The sequence below is a fragment of the Sander lucioperca genome, chromosome 22, assembly GCF_008315115.2.
Source record: "Sander lucioperca isolate FBNREF2018 chromosome 22, SLUC_FBN_1.2, whole genome shotgun sequence".
In the NCBI taxonomy this organism is placed as follows: domain Eukaryota; kingdom Metazoa; phylum Chordata; class Actinopteri; order Perciformes; family Percidae; genus Sander; species Sander lucioperca.
In genome coordinates, this window is record NC_050194.1 from 14,846,566 (window position 1) to 14,866,887 (window position 20,322).

The 20,322-nt window shown below is 39.2% G+C and overlaps 1 protein-coding gene across 5 annotated transcripts in view; it reads left to right on the top strand.

Annotated features, from left to right (window-relative positions):
• LOC116061225 (protocadherin-15-like) overlaps positions 1-20,322 on the top strand; it is a 176,925-nt gene that overhangs the window by 75,465 nt on the left and 81,138 nt on the right. For all 5 annotated transcript variants that reach the window (XM_031315263.2, XM_035997476.1, XM_035997477.1 and 2 more), the window contains 7 exons: positions 1,151-1,285; positions 3,766-3,915; positions 4,046-4,137; positions 5,117-5,218; positions 13,983-14,115; positions 14,304-14,383; positions 16,732-16,825. In XM_031315263.2, the coding sequence (XP_031171123.2) occupies positions 1,151-1,285; positions 3,766-3,915; positions 4,046-4,137; positions 5,117-5,218; positions 13,983-14,115; positions 14,304-14,383; positions 16,732-16,825 (786 nt within the window). The remainder of the gene's footprint in view (positions 1-1,150; positions 1,286-3,765; positions 3,916-4,045; positions 4,138-5,116; positions 5,219-13,982; positions 14,116-14,303; positions 14,384-16,731; positions 16,826-20,322) is intronic.

The following is a 20,322-nucleotide window of genomic DNA, read 5'->3' on the forward strand; positions in this document are numbered from 1 at the left end:
GGAATTTACAGTGCTGCTGCATTGTTATCGCCAATGCATTCCCAAGAGCTTAGTTTGTTTAAGATGTAGCGTAGGCATTTTGACAAAAACAAGCTCTTTGGTTCATTGCTTTCTAAAAGACCCCACAGTAGGGAAGTGTGTGTGTGTGTGTGTGTGTGTGTGTGTGTGTGTGTGTGTGTGTGTGTGATAGATGTTGAGTTATTTTAAATATTGCTAACCCTGGTCTTTCTTCCAGCATTAAGTACCAACAATGATGATTAGTCCTAATTGCTTTTATGTGCCGTCCATCACTTTTATTTATGTGTGTGCATACGACTGTGAGTGTCTCTGTGTGTGTGTGTGTGTGTGTGTGTGTGTGTGTGTGTTTATTTATGACTCAATATCCACACTGGCTACATCGACAATATTATCAGCCCCCCTTCCCTGCTGAGCCAGCCTTATCTGGAATGAAAGCTCACACACACACACACACACACACACACACACACACACACACACACACACACACACACACACACACACACACACACACACACACACACACACACACACACACACACACACACATTCAGAGGAGGTGACTGTGTTGATAATGTCAGAGGAGGACTTGGATGAGGATTGCCTCTCCATCACTGAGTATAACACACACACACACACACACACACACACACACACACACACACACACACCTGGTAGGAGAATTATTATGTCAAGAAAACCTTGGAAATGTTTTTCATTCACATTTTCCTGTCTAAGCACTTCTTTGCTCTGAGCTGTGTTATGTTTCTCCTCTCATTTATTCCAGTTTTCCTTCAATTTGTAAAATATATTAATTTGTAAGAGAGAGAGACAGATATAATTATTGCATTCTCACTTTTGTTATCTGCTCTTTTGATTATTCACTGTATGCGCATCACATATCCAGTCTCTTAATATATATAAGTGTTTTCGTTTAATTTAAGTAATTAAGGTGCTCAGCCATCATTTCATTGTTGTGGGTGTGCTGGGTAGCTCTCACATGTAAATGTGTACCAGCTTTATGTGTGCTCTGCTAGCAATATGGCGGACATCGAACAGTATCTCCCAGGGTTATAAAAGAAAACTGAATGAAATGTCTTCTCCCCTAAACATCTTTCTTTCTCTCCAACAGACCAGGGACCCTCAGCTCCAGTTCTCACTGGACAGCTATTCTAATGTTTTCTCTATGTCTGCTACTGGAATCAGAAGATATCTCACCCTGGTGCAGCCACTGGATAGGGAGACACAAGACTCCTATACATTCACGGTACTATAGAGCCTTTGTATTTGTGTGCATTATATACAATATGTGAGAGAGAGAGAGAGAGAGAGAGAGAGAGAGAGAGAGAGAGACACACACACGTCTGAATGCATTTTAGTAATTCCAAACTCAAATCAGACACCCTTGATAAAACCGTAGTGGCCTTCTTGAAAAAAGAATCTTATCTAGTGAAGGGGTGCAAACGGGAGACAAAATAGGAGAAGAGGAAAACAAGCCCAGAGGAAAAGAAGAAGACAGAAGGAGAGGGGGGTGGATGGACAGGAAAGAGAAGAGGAATGTGTAGGTGTGTGCACCTGTAGCTCAATGAAGTCAGGAATATGTTAATCCTAATTGTACCAGTAAGGAAGGGAGAAGCGAGAAAAAGTGAGGGGGAGAGAAAATGCAAGGGATGGCTGCGCAGGTGAACGAAACCGGAAGCACAAATAATGAAAGATATAGAAGAAAAGAGGCAAAGATGAGAAGATTAGTGCATTACAATCTTTCATAGACATTTACCTCTACCACTGTTTAAATATGGATTTGTTTCATATTGTAACACTGCTCCTATAACTCTGTTTAGCATGACTAGCAATAACTGGTTAGTGCAGAAATAGATGTAGAAAACAAGGCTTGTTACACTGATTGCTGTCCCTCTGTGTTTACCTCATTCCATCAGTTTCCCTGTTTCTGTCCGCCCCTCGTGTTCATTATGGTTGTGTTCTGCTGGTCCACTTTGCACTTCTATCCCTCCTTTCTTCTGCTGTTCCTCTCCCTCTCAGTCTGCCATTCTCCCTCTCTTATTCTTATTTCAGTGCAATCTAACACATTTACTTTAAGTAACTGTAGAGTTTTGAGATACTTATAGTATAGTATTTCCAGTTCCTGCTACTCTATACTTCCTCTGTACTTCACTACACATCAGAATCCAGGGTGGGGAATTCACAAGCTACCTGGCAGTATATAAAGTAATTAAAAATAGCCCTACTTTTACCAGCTGCATCATTAACAGTGGTACATTATTTTGTATTGTACGTATAACAGAATATTTCTACACTGTGGTATTGCTACTTTTACTCCCACAACTCTCTGAGTGTGCCTTGCCATTTGATGTACTGTACAGCAGTCTGTTATCTGTAAGATTCAGTCTGGTAATGCTGGCAGCGTGTGTGCACATGTGTGGTGGGAGTGCAGCATATTGTATATGTATGAGCGTTCTTGTGTGTGCTTGCAGCTATTTGGAAGTTAAAGATAGGAAAAGCAGAAGGCTTGGTGTATTGATTGAAAAGAGGTGTACAGTATTCATCATGAAAGCCTTGCAGGAGAAATTAAACTTCAGGAGAGTGAGCGAGCTATGAGACATGGAGGATGATTTTCATTTAAAGGAGTCAATCAGCTTCTTGGCAGATGAGATTGTGGAGAAGATTGGTATCAGGGAAGAAGCTTCTGTCGCTTCTGTTGATATGCACTTTGATATGCATCATGGGCATTTCAAATGGATTCATTTCATTTGTTCTTAGCATACATGGGCATTAAAATGTTTGTGTGCTGAATGACGGACAGAGGAGACCATCACGGCAAAAGACCTGCTTGTTTTGTCCGAATACGGCATAGAAAATTTGCTTAGAAATATAGGAAATATTCGACAGGATAGAACAACATTGTTTTCATTTTAAACAAATTGTATATCCCTATACAATACACATTTTCCCTAGGCTCTGTTTGCCACTTGTTTCAAAAACAATTCCAGTGCTGGATCCTTGGTATCAGAATTTTGGATAGTCATCATGGAAAAATCAATTGGTCATGTGACAAGGGCTGGGAAGATTGGCAGAACAGGCAACCAAGTGACATTACTCTGATCCAAAGGAAATCACAATTATCAGATTGACAGCACTCTAGCCCAATGGATTGAGGAGGGGGGGGGGCACCAGGGAGGGCCGGTGCAACCCCATGCCTCCCTTCTAGCCCCGCCCCTGATTTACAGTGACAACGGGCACTGTTTTAATAACAATGTACAGTACATTGGCATTATGATTAATTGGACACCAAATGTTTGTTCATGGCTCTTTTTGTGTCTCATAAATATTCTAAGCAGACTTTATATTTCTTAAAGGCAGTGGAAATTGTAAAGATGAATTGAAATATTGGGGAGAGACAGGTGGGACAGATTTGTTCACAAGTTTCAAGAGTTTTCAATTGCACCCCCAAACACATATAAATAAACCCAAAACAGGGATTTAGATTGAAAAACACAGAACACCTCTAGCTCAAAAGAAACAAGGAAACAAACAGACACTATCAAGATGTCAAGGACATATTGAGTACACAGTCCGCCCACCTCAGGATTCTCAAAAGGTAGCTTTTTGTAGCTCGAGTGTAACATTTTCTCAAAGAAGGAACATTTTATTTCTTTGCTCTTGTCAAGAAAAATATAGTATACATTGTTCTTTTTTTCTCTCTCTCTCTCTCTCTCTGTGTCTCTCCAGCTTTTGGCATCAGACGGCGTCCAGCAAAGTATTCCGGTTACAGTGACGATAACTGTGTTGGATGCAAACGACAACACTCCGACTTTTGCTAATGCGTCTTATAATGTCAACCTGTTTACTGACATGATGCCTGGAGAAACTGTGTTACAGGTGCGCACTGTCAAACACACACTATGTATTAATAACGGTTCTGACGTGTGGTATGTGTGTAGTATTTGCAACATACTTTATTAAATGCTTTATATGGATGGTGAGTGTTTGTTTGTGTATCTCTTCCCAGCTGGCAGCAGTCGACTCTGATGCAGGTCCCAACGGTCAAGTCACCTATCGGATCTTAGCTGGCCACCAGGGACATTTTCTTATTGGCAACAGGTTAATATATCACCTGCATTGTGATATTATTTAGATTTTTATTTGAATGTGAAAGGAATAGTTTTACATTTTGAGAAATAAGATTTTGCAGAGGTAGATGCGAAGATTGATACCACTCTCATGTCCAGTGGTGGAAGAAGTATTCAGATCCTTTACTTTAGTAAAAGTACTAATACCACACTGTAAAAAATACTCTGTTATGAGTAAAAGTCCTGCATTGAAAATGTGACTTGAGTAAAAGTCTGTAAGTATCATCAGGAAAATGTACTTAAAGTATTAAAAGTATACTCAATGCAGAAAAATCCTCACACTTTAGAAACTGGAAAAGATCAAAACAGTTCTGTTAATCAACTAAGTGTTTAATTGTCCAATCATTTCAGCTGTACTTGTCAGCCGTTATATTGTTGGGTAGTTTAATTTATAATAAATAATCGTATTTTATAAACTACATCTTAATTTGTAAAGTAACTAGTAACTAAAACTGTCAGATTAATGTAGTGGAGTAAAAAGTACAATATTTCTATCTGAAATATTGTAGAATAGAAGTAGAAAGTGGCATGAAAAGAAAAGACTCAAGTAAGGTACAAGTACCTCATTTTGTACTTAAGTAAAGTACTTGAGTAAATATACTTAGTTACATTCCACCTCTGTTCATGCATGTACGCTAAATATGAAGCTGGTGTTTTTAATCATCTAATACTAAGGCAGCACTCTGCCTCACAGCAAGAAGGTTCTGGGTTCGATTCCAGGTCCTTTCTGTGTGGAGTTTGCATGTTCTCCCCGTGTTTGCGTGGGTTTCCTCCGGGTAGTCCGGTTTCTTCCCACTGTAAAGACATGCATGCTAGGTAATTAGGACTACAGTTGAAAATTAGCCGACTGGCTAACACTGGCACATTTACAGAAATGTTGATTAATGTGCATTGTCCTAATCAAATAAACTTATATACTAACGTAATTAATTGATGAACTGTTTTCACAGCACTGGGGTCGTTACAGTGGCACCAGGTGTTGAGCTCACTGTTGGGCGGAGCTACGCTTTAACTGTAGAAGCCATGGACAACGGGCCTGTACCTCAGAGAAGGTAAGGGCTTCTCTCTGTCTGCTTCATCCATCTTACCCTCTGTTTGGAGCTGAGGCTCCTAAGGTCATCAGATTTCCAGAGCATTCACACTCATTGTCAGACAAGCTCCAACTTTCCCTGCCATTTTCTTCCCTCGGTTCACCCTTTTCAGGTGAGACTTTTCATTTTTAGAAATATATTAGTATATATTGGAAAATTGCAAGGAGTCCAAAAGAGGAAAATTGATAGTATAAGTGTGAGAAGGAAAGAAGGAAAGGGAGAAGGATAACACAGATCGAGAGGTAATGAAAGGGTGACTCACTACTAGTTACTAGAGCCCGACCGATAATATCGGCGGGCCGATATTATCGGTCGATATTAGGCATTTTCCAAACTATCGGTATCGGCATTTATAATGGCCGATAAATGAATATTTCCCTTCATCCATGTTCTGAGTGTTGGCGTTGCATAGTTTGTCCACCAGAGGGCACTCTACAACGTCCCTGTTGGCGACACACGTGTTTAACCCTTTAAGTTTCATATCTTAAGTTTGTATTTTTATACATTTTATTTATCAGAACTTTAATATATTTTGATGTTCTGTTGTGACAATAAAACAAACAAGTTTATTTTTAAACTGCATTATCATATTATTTTAGTAGAGGACTCATAAATAACTACAAATAACTAATGTTAGGGAAATCTGTTTATGTTTTGTTACACGTTTCTGGATTTCTTTTTTTTAAAATATATATCGGCCGATATATCGGAATATCGGATTTTTAAATCCCCAAATATTTTTATCGATATCAGCCTTAAAAATCCTTTATCGGTTGGGCTCTACTAGTTACCCTCTTCTTGAGCAACGGAAAGAAATTTCAGCAAATGCAGGCACAGATGGCATCTAGAATAAATGCCACAGCCCATAAAAGAAACAAAATGTAATGCACTCTGGCCCTGTCGCATTCTTAAGGATAAGGACTGACTTGATAAGGTGACATTTTTTGATTTTTTTGTTCTCCCCTGCCTCCTGTTTCCCATCTCCTGCCCCTCATCTCTCCTTCATGGGTTAAATCAATAAGGAGCCATAACTTTCAGCAAACACACAGACTCAGGCTATTCCCCACCTTGGGTTATTTCATGGAAAATGCAGCTGCTCCCAATATGTTTTTACTCTGTGTGTATTGATTAGGTAGCTAAACCCTGGCAGAAAACTGTTAAATTGTGAAATTTTAGTTTTAGCAATTACCGTGCAATACCTCCGAAGAGAAGCAAATCAAGCCATCGAACAGTTCACCCACTGGAACATGGTCAATCTACACTACTCTATAGATTGATGTAGCAGCTGTAGTGGCAGAGAGTTTTTTCACGGCACCATGCCTCAACGTGACTGAAGAAACATCAGAGAACAGGGCCATGTGCTTTTGCAGGTTGCAGAAAAAAATGATTTTGATGTACATTGTCCCCCAGGGGCGATTCTAGGATCTGACCTTTGGGGGGGCTCAGCCCCTAATGAGCAGTTGATAACAGTTCACTTCTGGTGAGTTTTGGGGAAAGAAATAGACAGATTGAAACATGCAATTATGACAAACTATCAACAGATTCAAGGCATCTGCTGTGAAAAAAGATGGCAACTATGAAGCATGATTATTGCAGCACATACCAAGGGGTGTCAGACTAGGGAGGAAAAGGGGACTGAGTACCCAGGGCCCTCATGTGAAGAATTAATATCTGTGGATGCAGGGAGGGGCCCATAGACAATGCTTCAGCACCCCTAAAAATAGCCTAGCGCCACCTATGTTGTCCCTCCTTTTCATTTTCTTGTCTTCTTGCATATCATCTAACGGAAACACCATAAGGAAAAGTATGAGAAATTGGCATCAGTGAAAACAAAAGCCAGACAAACTGAGCTCCTGCGCCAGCGTGAGCAACAGCCTGTGGTTTGCTGATACTCACAGCACACTTGGGTGTAGTTCTTTGTGTTTTGCACTCTGGAATGTCTCAACAAAAGGATAAATTAAGTCTGTGGTGTCCTTGCAGACAGGACAAACACTCTAAGTACCTGCTTTTTAAATAAGATGCACAGAACAAAAGAAACACTTTTAGTTTTTTGGAGCTGATTGCTCGTTAGGTAGGCTCATGTGAAAGGCAGTTAGTTCAATAGGTTCATATAGGCTCAGCAGGTCAACTGTGAATATCCAGGAAGTCACTGAATAGTCAGAGGTTTAGTTTGAGCTGTCAGCAGCCAACGGTGCAAATTTCTATTCATCAGTCTCCTGATGAAAAATGTAATCAAATTTAATCAACTCACCTAGCACCTGGTTACGTGTTAGTCTAAAGGAAAGCAGTTTGAACGTTTTGCATATGTCAGTGTCCATCAGCAGTTCCCCCCCCCCCCCCCGTAAGCATTTTTTAACTCCACACTAAACCTCTTGCTGCTCTCCAGATAAAAGTGTTTGTGCCTAAATGTAAATTAAAAGACCTTCAATGCCAAGCTGATCTGAAAGATCTAGTACTGACAAAAGCACACTGATTACTGTAAAGGCGGCCTTCCCCGTTGCACTGCTTTACCAGTTTCAGATTCACAATGGACAGTTTGAAAAAAGAAATAATGCTGCAGTTCTTCTCTTGTCAAAACCTGGCCCGTACATTACCCACAATGCAACTTGACTGGTTGCAGGTATGTTATGTTAGTAAAGGCTGATGTAACCTTGAGTCGCTAGCTTCAAGCAGAGATGAGGAGCTGGCTACAGAGGTCTGGTAAGCCTACTTTTGTCTAACTCCACCCCACCAGATTTTTTTTTTTTTTTTTTTTACAGATGGTGGCAAAATGGTGCCCAACGGCTGACTTATCAATAGTGGTCAGCTGTCAATATTTCTAGTAGAGAGTAGGGATGTCCCAATCAGTTTTTTTTCTTTTTTTTCTCAAGAATCCTTGCACTTTGCCAACCTTAGTGTCTGAACTCAAAGTCACTTGCTAGTGCACCCAAATATTCTTTTCAAATTCACACAATCTTCACTCACATATGCAGCTCGCAGTGTAGAGCCTGGCAGTAACCTGTAAAGGAGAGCAGTGCTGCAACACTAGCAGGCTGAGGTGGTCAAAACACAGTAAAGTCCACTAAATAAAGCATCAAATTTTGATTTTGATCAGCCCCAATACCCATCCTTTAGATTAGCCCTGGGATATCTCTATTGAAAACTAATAATTAGTACTCTGAAACCTCTCAGCATCTCAGACACTCAAAAGTCAACACTCAAAATTTCAAAGACACTCAAAGTCAGCTTTTATAAAACAACACAAATTTACAGTTGACTTGTGTGCTTTCCTCAGATGTACCCAAAATAAATAAATAAATCTACCATGATTAATAAATCAATCTAAAAAATCAATCACAAAATAGATAGTAAAGTTTAAAATAAAAAATACTTTATTTTGTAATGATCACCATTGCTTACCTATATCTGTAATAAAATGATAAAATATAACAATTTAGTCGTCACAACTTCAATGATTTTCTCTCTCCAACAATGTTTGTCAGTCATCAAATTGTCTCCCCAGCTGGCCCCAGCTATGTAGTTGCCAAATCAATACAGAATGTCAACCATTGCAGATTGAGGTGGTTCCAGTGATTGGCTCACAGATTGTCCCCAAATTTCCCCAGACCCCCTGTTTATCTCAGCTGAAAACATAACCGGCATAACAAATCAATATCCATCTCTGCTACCTGATTTGTTAAAACTACGGATCAGGACCCAAAATGAGCCGTGTGTCCCAAGACATGAGTGGCATGAGCATTTCTTTAATGACTTTGGATCTCAGTATTACATCTCTATGTTAGGGGGCTGGGACTGTTGAAGAACCCTTGAGATACATGGTATAGAATTGCTTTTGCATGGCCTAGATAGATGCACCCTAGAATACTGAAAACAGCTTATGCTCCGGGGTCTCATTTATACTTTTATCAAACAGTAGGGTTAGGAGAGAACAGATCAGACAAGATAAGATGTTAGGTAAATAGCTAGATAGAGACCAAGATAAAGAAGTCATTTTGCACAAGAGGCATATAGTAAATTATAGAAGTGGTATAAAGTCATTTATTTGCAAGTCACAAGCAGTGTTGGGGAAGTTCCTTCAATTACTCAATAAATATTACTTATATCACTTTTGTGCTTTTGTTACTTGGCCCAGCTCTGTCAAAGGTGCCTTTAAACAACTCAAATCCTGCACACCCAATGTTAAAATAGGAAATGAAACCTAATGGTTGAACAAGCAGCCAGCCAGTTTGGAGGTACTGCACTTCTTATTATTGCGGATTATTATTTTTATGACCATAAACGGCTATCGTATCACTAGCCATTATGACTGCCTGCTGCAGCACTTCAGAATTCCCAGGGTTTACATACCTCCAACCCTAAAGGTGATTCCTGATTGTCCACTCTCTACTAGTGGCTAACGTTGGCAAGCTAGCTAAGAAGACTTCTCCTCCTCCATTGGTAGTGGCCATTGGTGCCCCCATACCTCCAGCCGTGAGCCGTACCACTACACCATTGAACTCCTGTTAAGACAGCGAACAAACTAGATTTGTAACTTTATTATTTATTTCAAATTGGACTCTTGCACTAAAAAAAAAATAAATTGCTGTAAGGTGTTACTAAGTAAACACAAGTCACAAGTTAAAGTAACACTAGAGAACTTTTTGTAAACTAAAATAATGTTTCCAAAATCGTTTCAGTGGTTGATCAACTCGTAACAGGGTGAACGGCACTTCTGCATTCGCTTTGCGGCTCTCTACCAGCTATAACCGTACTATGCAAGTTTGCCAGATCGGGTAGCGGATCTGTAGTTCGATTGAGACATAATGGGACAATTCCGCTTCCAACCTGTAGGGGGACCGAAGCGGGAAAAGTTCTCTAGTGTTGCTTTAATCACAAGCTTGGCACTGAAGCCCCAAGTCAACACCAAGTCATACAGCTGCAGCCCCAAATAACTCATTACATGTACAGTACTTGACCAAATGTGATGCAAAATGTACTGTATGTCAACAGATTAATAGCAGTAGTAGTAATATTATAAATAGTGTAGTAATAGTGCCACTTCTACTATTCAGTGAGACCATTACAATCAATGGTTTTATTAACAGAAGAAACATTAGGCTTCGGCCTGCCAATCACTCAGTTAATTTACTGTGCATTTGATGTGCAAGTCTGTTTGGTTTGTGTGGATTTTTCTTTGTGTGTGTACTGTACAAGTGGGAACAGTTATATTTAACCATGGCTATGAAATTGATCGTCAATATTAAATAAGAAAGAAGAGTTTTAGAAGAAGGAATTGCGTCTATTGATAGACAGAGTTTTAGGATGGAAAAATAGGCCCCAGCTAGCAGCTACAGTAGAAACCACGACTGAATATATAATAATCCCCAGTCCCTCAATCGGTTTTCATCAATAATCCCATGTGAATTGTTTTAATAAAACACTGGCTTTCACTCTCTCTGGCAGCTTACATTTTTTCCAGCTTTTACTCTATTTATTTATTTATTGTTGTGAATGTAAACAGATTTTGTGGGCTATTGTTTAGACCCAAGGTTCTTTGATTATTCAGTTTGTGTGGAGTTAATCTCTCCCTTCTCTCCCTGCTGAAACTCTGCACTCTCGCCAAGTAGGAACACAAATTTAATCCTTGCGGCTTCTTAACCTGAAATTCAGGTTGGTAAAACCAAACATCACTCACGTCATGTGGGGGCAAAACTGAAAATGGGGAATAATTTGGCTTTTTACCAACCCGTTAATGAAGAAGTGTTAGTACTGACCAATTTGACAAAATTTAAGATTGGAATTTTACTATCAAGGTACAAGAGTGGTACACTATTTCTTCCTAATGTGACATTTTCAGCCATATTATGTTCTGTGAGCCACTGTTATTTTCATGTGAGCCAGCATCAGGCCTCAACGCTTCCTTTGAAAAGGCAGGAGGGAAATAATTCAATATATTTAAACCCGTAAACCTCACTGTCCCGCTGCTGCACCAGTCAATGCAAACTCATGCTGTGCAGCCAAACACTGTCCAAACTCAAACGATTATTTTAGATTCAAGTGGCGATCCTCAAATGTTCTAAGTAAATATAGCTAAATAAGCCTAGGCTATTCCCATGTGATGGCTGTTAATGCCTCTAAAAAACACCTTAAACATTCAACTCAATTTGAACATACAGCTTCTATAAAGAGTTTGAAAGCTGATAATCTATAGACAGTGTGTTGCACACTGATACAGCGTTGAATATGACTATTATTATGAATTTAAAGCTACTTGATGAAAAGGTGGCAACTGTATGTAAAGGTTTTTTTGATATAATAATAATATGAATATTAAATATAATGTAGTTTTGTTCTTAACCTCTGTGGAAAGGTTACAAATATATTTTCCTTTTAGATATGAGACTTATCTTAATAGGTACTGCTCGATTTATTTCTATTAATTTTTATTTTGTTCTTTTTCCTTTGATTAATGCAAATTTTGAGTGGTGTAATATATAACAAGGAAAACATTTTCCCACAAAGTATCCAGTTCTATCGTATACACAAAGTCATCATTATTGAGAGGCCCAGCTCTCTTGCATCTTGTTCCTTTGGGAAGGTGGTGTCAAGGATCAAAATACATGACTGAATTATCTAAAATAAATGGTATAGTAGATGCCAACTCTGTTTCCAGTTGGGTCTTGTTTGAATTTGCAGTTAGTACGTTGTTATATCTCAATTATGTAATGCAGTCAATTTGTCATAGGGCTGTAGTCCTCTACACAAGACAATTTGAGCCAGGTAATCGAATATATTAAGAAAGGAAAAAGTGACACAAGCTATTTACAGCGCTAGAAATGAACAGCTCTGTCAATTGTAGGTCATTATGGTGACATGCTGTTTTTAGAATAAGTGTTATGCTGATTAAAAAATGTCAAGGAATACAGCTTATTGAACAGCCAACGCTATTTATCAGAGTGGAGGTAAACACTGTGTATTTAAGACTTCATAGTCCAAATACATTTTCTCTTGGTGTCATCCCCTCTTAGAAACTCAGTGTAACTGCCTTTTTTCTTTCTCTTAATTTACTTTTAAGGCTATTTCCAAAAATTTTACAAAACCTTTATTTCTGTAATTCCCTCTTGAAACATTTTAATCAAGTGTCCTTACCTGTCACGGCACTTCTAAATCCACTTCTCATCCACAGTTGATTTTGTTATCCTTGTTCTACAACTTTACTTAATAGTCATCTCTATAATCACTGCATTCATTCTTAAATTCAGTTCTGGACATCTGTACAAACCCCTTTATATTGTTAATTCTAATATGATTAGGACTGGGTATTGTTCAAACATTTTCAATACCGATATTGGTACTGTTACTTCAATATCTGTTCCTAAACAATACTTTTTTTTCGGTACCAAGTTTATGAAATCCTTTTTAACAAAAAGAAATTACAACATTACACATTGCGTATCTAATCTTTTTTTCAGCTCCTTTACACCTATGTGACCTACACTGTAGTCAAGCCCCTCAAAACACTACAACACACACGTGAGCCCCGTCTCTGTGCGTAACGTAGTTTTTCCTGCATGCCTCTACGACTTGTAACGTTAGACAGCCAATCACAAGCATTATTACATCTTTGTACAAGCATGCTGCATGCTTATTGGCTCACTGACACTGATGACACTTAAACCTTAGGTATTGAAATTTGTTATTGAATGACATGGCATTTTTCGATACTCAATACTATTGAGGCAATTCTGTCGGTGCCTAAAAGTATCAAAGTTCGGTACCCATCCTAAATATGATATTAAAGGTTTATGTGTTCTAGTGCAGGGCTCATCTATAAATAACGGTTGAGATTCTAAAGGAATAATACTGCCCTAACAAGATAGTGCCACTCTATTAAAATGAATTACTATAACGATTAAAGATGCTGTAGGTAGGATTGTGTAGATCCAGGACTTAGCCTAAGAATTTGAACATCGACAACTTCTCAGTCCCTCCCCCCTTTCTGTTAAAGCCCAAACGGTCTCCTAAGCCCCTCCCCCCACAAGGGAGAATGAATGTGTGTGCATGAGCAGTGATTGACACACAGTTAGACACCCCCCCTGGCCATGATTGGAGCATCTGAACAGGGAGTGATGGATTTTTGCAAATCGCACTACAGGCTGTAGGTGGTGCCAGATTTTTTTTTAAATTACCTGCTTCATGTAGTTCTACTCGAACATAAGGTCAGTTTCAGCAAATATGACAGAAAGTTAGTTTTATAAGTCTTACCTACTGCATCTTTAAGGTTTTTCTCTCAGTAAAACAGCACTAGCCTCTACATGAATAAATCATTGAAACATCCAGATAGGTTTGTCAAAATGCACCATAGAAAACGTTAAGCCCTGCAGAAAGACATCTGTAAAAGCCCGGCAGTCGAGCACTGTCTAGTCTCTTTGCCATTCACACTGTTGTTGGCTTCACTCTCCTATCGATTAGTTAAACACAGCATGAAGTGCAAAGAAACAAACACCGGCCAGCCGCTCTTAACTTAAATAATAGACCATTCACCCTTCTGACACTGCGTTTTTACCCACTATCCTCTCGTGGTGCCCTCCAGCTCTTCTCTTCCTTCTTCTCTTCTCTCATCCCTCTCCAACATGACACATTATCTGCTTCTCTCTTACAGGCTGTTTCTCTATCTGTCTTTGTAATCTCGCTCTCTGTCCTGTCCGCCTTACCCTATTCTCTCCTTCTCATTCTCTCTCCTTAGGTCATCCATTACTACGGTATATATTGAAGTTTTGCCCCCAAACAACCAGAGCCCTCCACAGTTCCTGCGGCAACAATACAGCCTAGAGATCAGCGAAGCTATGAGAACTGGAGCTACACTGCTTAATCTGCAGGTACACTCAGACTCTATATACCACAGGTTGTTACCTCCACAGCTCCTTACAGATGAACTCAATAGCTACCCCATCATCCACACCACCCGTGTCCAATTATGTTCATTTAAATTGTTTTAAAACGGGATGTTTTTGCACTGTTAATTATGTAAAATGTTTTATTGTTAAAGTAATTTTCACTTTTTAAGGCAGTGGATCGGGAGAGGGACCCCATCACCTACAAAATCCACAGCGGAGACCTTCATGGACATTTTGCACTACAGCAGGAGTAAGCACACACACACACACACACACACACACACACACACACACACACACACACCATCATGTTTGATCAAAACTGGAGCTTGTTGAAGTTAGTATTTTCAGAAACTAAAGCAGTACCCTTTTTCTTTTTTGGGTATGTGTACTCTAGCTTAGTATGTGCATACTGTACAACCATGGCAATACACAAGTATGTAGTAAAAGTCTGTGTGTGCATGCGTTGAAAGCAGAATAAATTATATAATTTAGGGCTCAGGCTCTGCTGAGGCCTTCACATTAACACACCAATACACACTATATACACACACACACACACACACACACACACACACACACGCTCACTCTGAGGGCTTTTGTTGTATTTATTCATTTATTGCTCATTAAAAATGCATTTCTTATGCTGGGGAAAGATCCTATCTACATTTCTAGAGGGAGGAGGCGAGAGAGAAACAAAGGAGAGTATGGTAAAAGACTGAAAAAGAAGGGGCAGAATTATAAGGATGGAAGGATAGAAGGATAGATAGGAAAGAGAGAGAGTAAGAGATAAGAGAGGAGAGCAGGGACGGAGTAAAAGATGAACAAAATGTTAGAGAGAGCTGGGAGGGAAACGATGAACAAGAGTGATGGACAAATGAGGATTAAGAATAAAAGAAAAGAACTAAGTAAAGTAGTCCCCTGCATAGTAATCCATAACAGCAAAGATTAAAATGAATAGAAGCTTTAATTTCTGCATTCTAGAAGTATCTGAAGGGTTCTGTTGGATATTATGAAATCTCCAAATATGTGCCAAAATGTGTCTGTGCCTTAGCTGTGCTATGTGCATTATGGCACTATGAAGACTAGCCAAGTTTTTCTTTTCCACCGCACAAGTGCAACATGCCGTGCAGCTCATATTGGCACAGGATTGAGTGATTTTTTTATTGCCTTTGTGCAGAGTTTGGCTCAGTTAAATGCTCTACTCTATGCCCATTTTGCCAATGTGGCTGCCATTGATGGAACACACACTAATGGCCAAAAGATTCAGATTAGTTTAATAAAGAAATAAAAGGGCCAGCATCAGTGCGGGAAGCAAGTGATGAGCTTTGAGAAGGTTCATCATTTATGAATACATGTGAATTATCCTGGTTGAGAGCAAAAGGCATGTGAAGAAAATGTGTCAAAATGTGTGGTGTAAATGAGAAAGCAAGATTGTGCGTGTGCATGTGCGTGCGTGTATGTACACATGCATTCACAGACTTTGCTTTTCATGAATCATCTATAAATATAAATGAAATGTTTTTTAGTTTGTTTCCGCTTCACATCTTTCCTCTGTACACCACTTAACATCCGCACACACACACACACACACACACACACACGCTCAATATTTGGAGAAAATTTGCATTTCATATGGTCTCTAATTCATGAAAGTAGCTTAAATTAAAAACTCTTCAATCATTATGTAAATCTTCACTTGGCAAATAAAAAAGTGTCATCAATTAAGGTCAACATCAAATGTTTCTGCTGGTTTTTGATTGGTCAGAAGTCTTAGACAGGCTGCACTGAAACTATTGATCTTCTAGGGTAGATTTTTACTTATGTGTTAATCATTTGCCCTTAAATCTGACTTTTATCTTTTTTGTTCTGTTTGGACATTTCTGATTGTAAATTGTATTAAATAAATAACTTGAGTCTAAGATTATATGACTAGTGAACCATACTAATAATTCACACATTTACAACAACAACAAAAACATACTTAGGTATTTTGCATATAACCTCTTTATTTTGGTTGAAAAAAGACTGTTCCCAAATACTGTTTTTTTATGACACATCACTGTCTTAGCCATTATAGCAACAGCAGCACCCAAGAAGCCATTTCTCAGTATCATTGTGGGTAAGGTGATAGGTATGAGACGTCATCTGCATCAGCACAGTACCTATAATCACAATAAAAATGCACGTCTGGGTGTTAAGGATTTTTTGGGGTGGTTATTAGTGTTGTCAGTTGTCTGACAATTTATCTCCAGTGTGGTGTATATAAAGAGGAATAAGCATTTTGAGAAAACACAGACAGGTTTCTAAATTGTTCCCATGATCGAGAGTTAGCATATAAACTACCTTAAAATGGCTGGAAGTATCAGCAAGAGAATGATAGGGTAAACAATCAACGACTTTTGAACAGAAACATCTGAAACAGTATCGTGGGTATGAAATCAACTCATGCTACACCACAGTATTATTTTCTGGTGTGTTTGCTCCTCTTGGTCCTCTTGTATTTTTTCTTATTGTACTCTTTTATTTTTCTGTTCTGATCCATTTTAAGCCCATACCTAGCGGGTTAACGGGACTCTCTGTGTGTTCTTTCTCCAGTGCAGGGTATTTGGTCCTGGACAAGCCTCTGGACAGGGAGTCTCTGGATTATTATACCCTGGTGGTCACAGCCTCAGACGGACACCCAGATGGGGTAAGAAACTGAGCTGTACCGCACAGATATTAACTGGTTGTCTTTACTTGAGTTGTTTCACATCCCCAATGGAATTAAACCGAATGGCTGCCAGGAGGGAGACTAAATCCTTCACAGTGAAATGCCACAAACAACAGCTGTGGCATTATGTGAAAGGAGGGATGTCCGAGGCAATTTTTGGAAATATGGCCGTCAAATGTTTGTTTATAACTTTTACGGTCAAATGTGATAGAGAAGATCTTCTGCCATGAAAGTGTTCATTAACAAAAAACTTTAATTGTATACACACCAAGTAAACACTTATCCACTGATTTACACTTTTCAACTGACCACTGATACTGCTATCTTTTTTTTATACATATAAAGCATGTCATTGTTATTGGATCACACTGTGTCTCAACGAAAGGCAACCAAGACTACGTCCTCACTGAGCTGGCTATATTGGAAAGGCAGCTTTTGTCTCCATTTTGGCTGCCTGTCCACACTTAGCCAGCGTTTTGTTTTTGTTTCTTTCTTTGACATTTTTTATATGTCAGTATATCTGATCACAAAATACATGTTTTGTCATTAAAGAGTAACTTTACACCCCCATTACATTATGTTTAAATCCTCACCTTGCATGCTGCAGAAATGTACAGGTGTAACACACTTACAGTATGACAGTATGATGAGGTTAAACAGGCTTAATGTTCAAAATGGAAGAAGTTTAACCAGCTGAAGGACTCGACAGAGTAACTAGGCTATGACTGCTCAACGTCTTACCAGATGTTGAGTGTGATCTGCAGTTTCTTATGTGCCATCTGTGGAAGAACCTGAAAATCCTGCAAACTGGCAATCACTTGTGCACACTTTATGTATGATGTTTCAGTCCTCAGACGTTCACCAGGTAAAATTATTCTTTCACTCTTGTCAGAGTTTATGATCCGATTCTTGAGTGCAGAAACATTGTAGTAAGTGTTATTTTCCAACTAAAAGATATAAGAGGAATATAATAAAATGGCTTCTTAATTGTTTGGCATTTCAATGCAAATGGAGCACTTGACGTTCCAATGCATGTTGTTTTCACACATAAACTGTGGCTTAGTGTGGATGGAGTCTGAATAAACATGAATGTAACTACATAAAATGGCTAAAAAAACATATTTTATTCACGGCAAGAGCTGTTTTGTAAAGATGGAGTGTGTGCCCTTCCTCACTTTCTCACTTACTTAATTGATCGCAGGTCATCAGAGTCGCTCTCTCTATCTCTCTGTTTGTGTTCTTCTCAGCTTTCCTTTTTTAAAAGTCAAATCTACAGATGCTCTCACATGAAAGTCAAACCTCTTTCCTCTTTCTCTACTCCTTTCAACAATTTCCCTTTCTAGCTTCTCTTCTCCCCCTCATCATCTATCTGTTAGTCTAGCATTAAAATAAGTTTGTCTCCTCTCCTCCTCTTCACTGACTCCCCTACCCCACATGTCAATTACGCAAAAGGTAAAGTTTAAGGTCCCTTTGAGAAGAGAAAATGCTGATTTGAATACTCTGACCTTCTCTCTCACGGACACCCTCGCACACAAGAGAATAACAAGTGGGAGGAAATGAGAGAGAGTGAGGAAGGGAGAGAGATGTGGGAGGTGTTCAGGGGGCCCTTATTACCTTAACAATTGTACTGTGTGTTCATACACAATTCTAAAAAGGAGTCTTGACACATACACACTCACAGACATGCACACTTATACTTAGTCAATTGCTCCCTGAACCTTGACAATTAGTGTATTATCTTTGTGCCTCAAAGGTCTTTAAGTCAGAAAATGGCTAAAAGTAGTTTGGACATTTTTCTGCTTGACACTCCATTATGTTTCTGGACGAGCAGAAAAAAGAGAGAGCGAGAAGGTGTATGAGAGAGGAATGGGATGAGCTACACAGAGACAGAAGGGAAGACAAGGAAAGAAAGAAATAGAAAAAGGAGAAGAGAAGATTCGGGTGTAGTTGCTTTATATGGGACCATTAATCAGCATCACTCTAAAGGCCTTGGGTTGTCTTCATATGCGTGCACACACACACACACACACACACACACACACACACACAGAGACACGTCTGTGTCCCCTATTATTAAACGTCCCGTTGCGAGAGTGTCAGACTACAAAGTGCCTAATTGGCTATTTGGCCAGTGAATCCATCATACTGCCACAGATTGAGGGCCCTACAAGCTGGTGCAGTAAACCAAGCTCCCTAGTAAGGACACTGTGCATTGTAGGATGCAACTTAAACTTCGGTGAGGACAGTGTGCTGTTTTCAAATGGAGAATAAGTTGCAGGTGTTTTTCTTTTTTTTTTCTTAATTTGAACAAATCCAATGAAAAGACCAAAAACCAACAATGTGTTATTCAGTGTGCCGATGTGCTGCAATAGCAAAAATATTGTCACGTGTATCTTTTAATTGCAACAACACAAAGCAAGCTCAGTTTGGTAACCTTTTACCACCTTAAACAGCTAGCACTATGAATAGTCACATGAACATGTAAAATATGTATTTATTGATTAGTTCCGCATCTTTTAGTCATATTGGTAATATGAAAAATACAGTAATCCAGGTACAATGCATGCAGAGTATACATCTGAAACCTTAAGAATATGGTGGCTCCATATTTGGGTGGGTATTAAACTTTGGCAGGTGGCCATGCTATCAGCAAGATGAGAACTGTGAGACGTGCGGTTATCATAAATGATGTGCTTAGAGCCCCCACGATGCAAAATGGAGCTTACTGCATCTCCTCTCCCTTTGTGTGTGTGTGTGTGTGTGTGTCTGTCTGTGTTTGCCAGCGCTGCTCACAGCCTTTGTTTTCATTATATCAGAGCGCATTCTACTTTACATATACTGGCAATCGGATAAACTGTTTAGTCAACTGTGAGCTCTTAACCTCAAATTACTTACATCACCGTGTGCCCAGCCAACCTCAATTGCCCGTTGTCACCTCTGGGATTGTCACTCTCCCACACACAAAAGTCCACACACGCTGCTTTTTCTCTTTTCATCCCACTGTTGTAAATCAGTAAGCTCTCCCTCATTTTCCACCTCTTCCCAGTTCCCTTCTTTAAAAGTCAAATAATCGATCTCTCTCTCTCTCTCTCTCTCTCTCTCTCCCCCTCTCTTTTTTTTCTGCTCTCATGAAATTCAAATTAAGAAATGTGTTGACCTCTTACCAGCTTCTCTCTCTTTCCTGGTCCTCTGCCTTTACTTGGCACATTTTTTATGCTTTTGCTGTTGGTTGCAAAACAGTGAGAACTGGTGACATTTACTGTAACAATTGATTTTTAATGAATCCTCTCCAAACATTCACAAACATGCTTTAATGCTTCAGGTGATCAGTTCAGTTTGTTGTATTTCCTCTCTTTGTTGGCACAGATTTTTTTATCGTCTAGCCATCAGACTTTAGGAACAAAACAATAGCTAATTAAACCAACTGAGCTGTCTGTTCCTAAATGACTGCCATTTGATTGAAGTTGTCTTTTTTT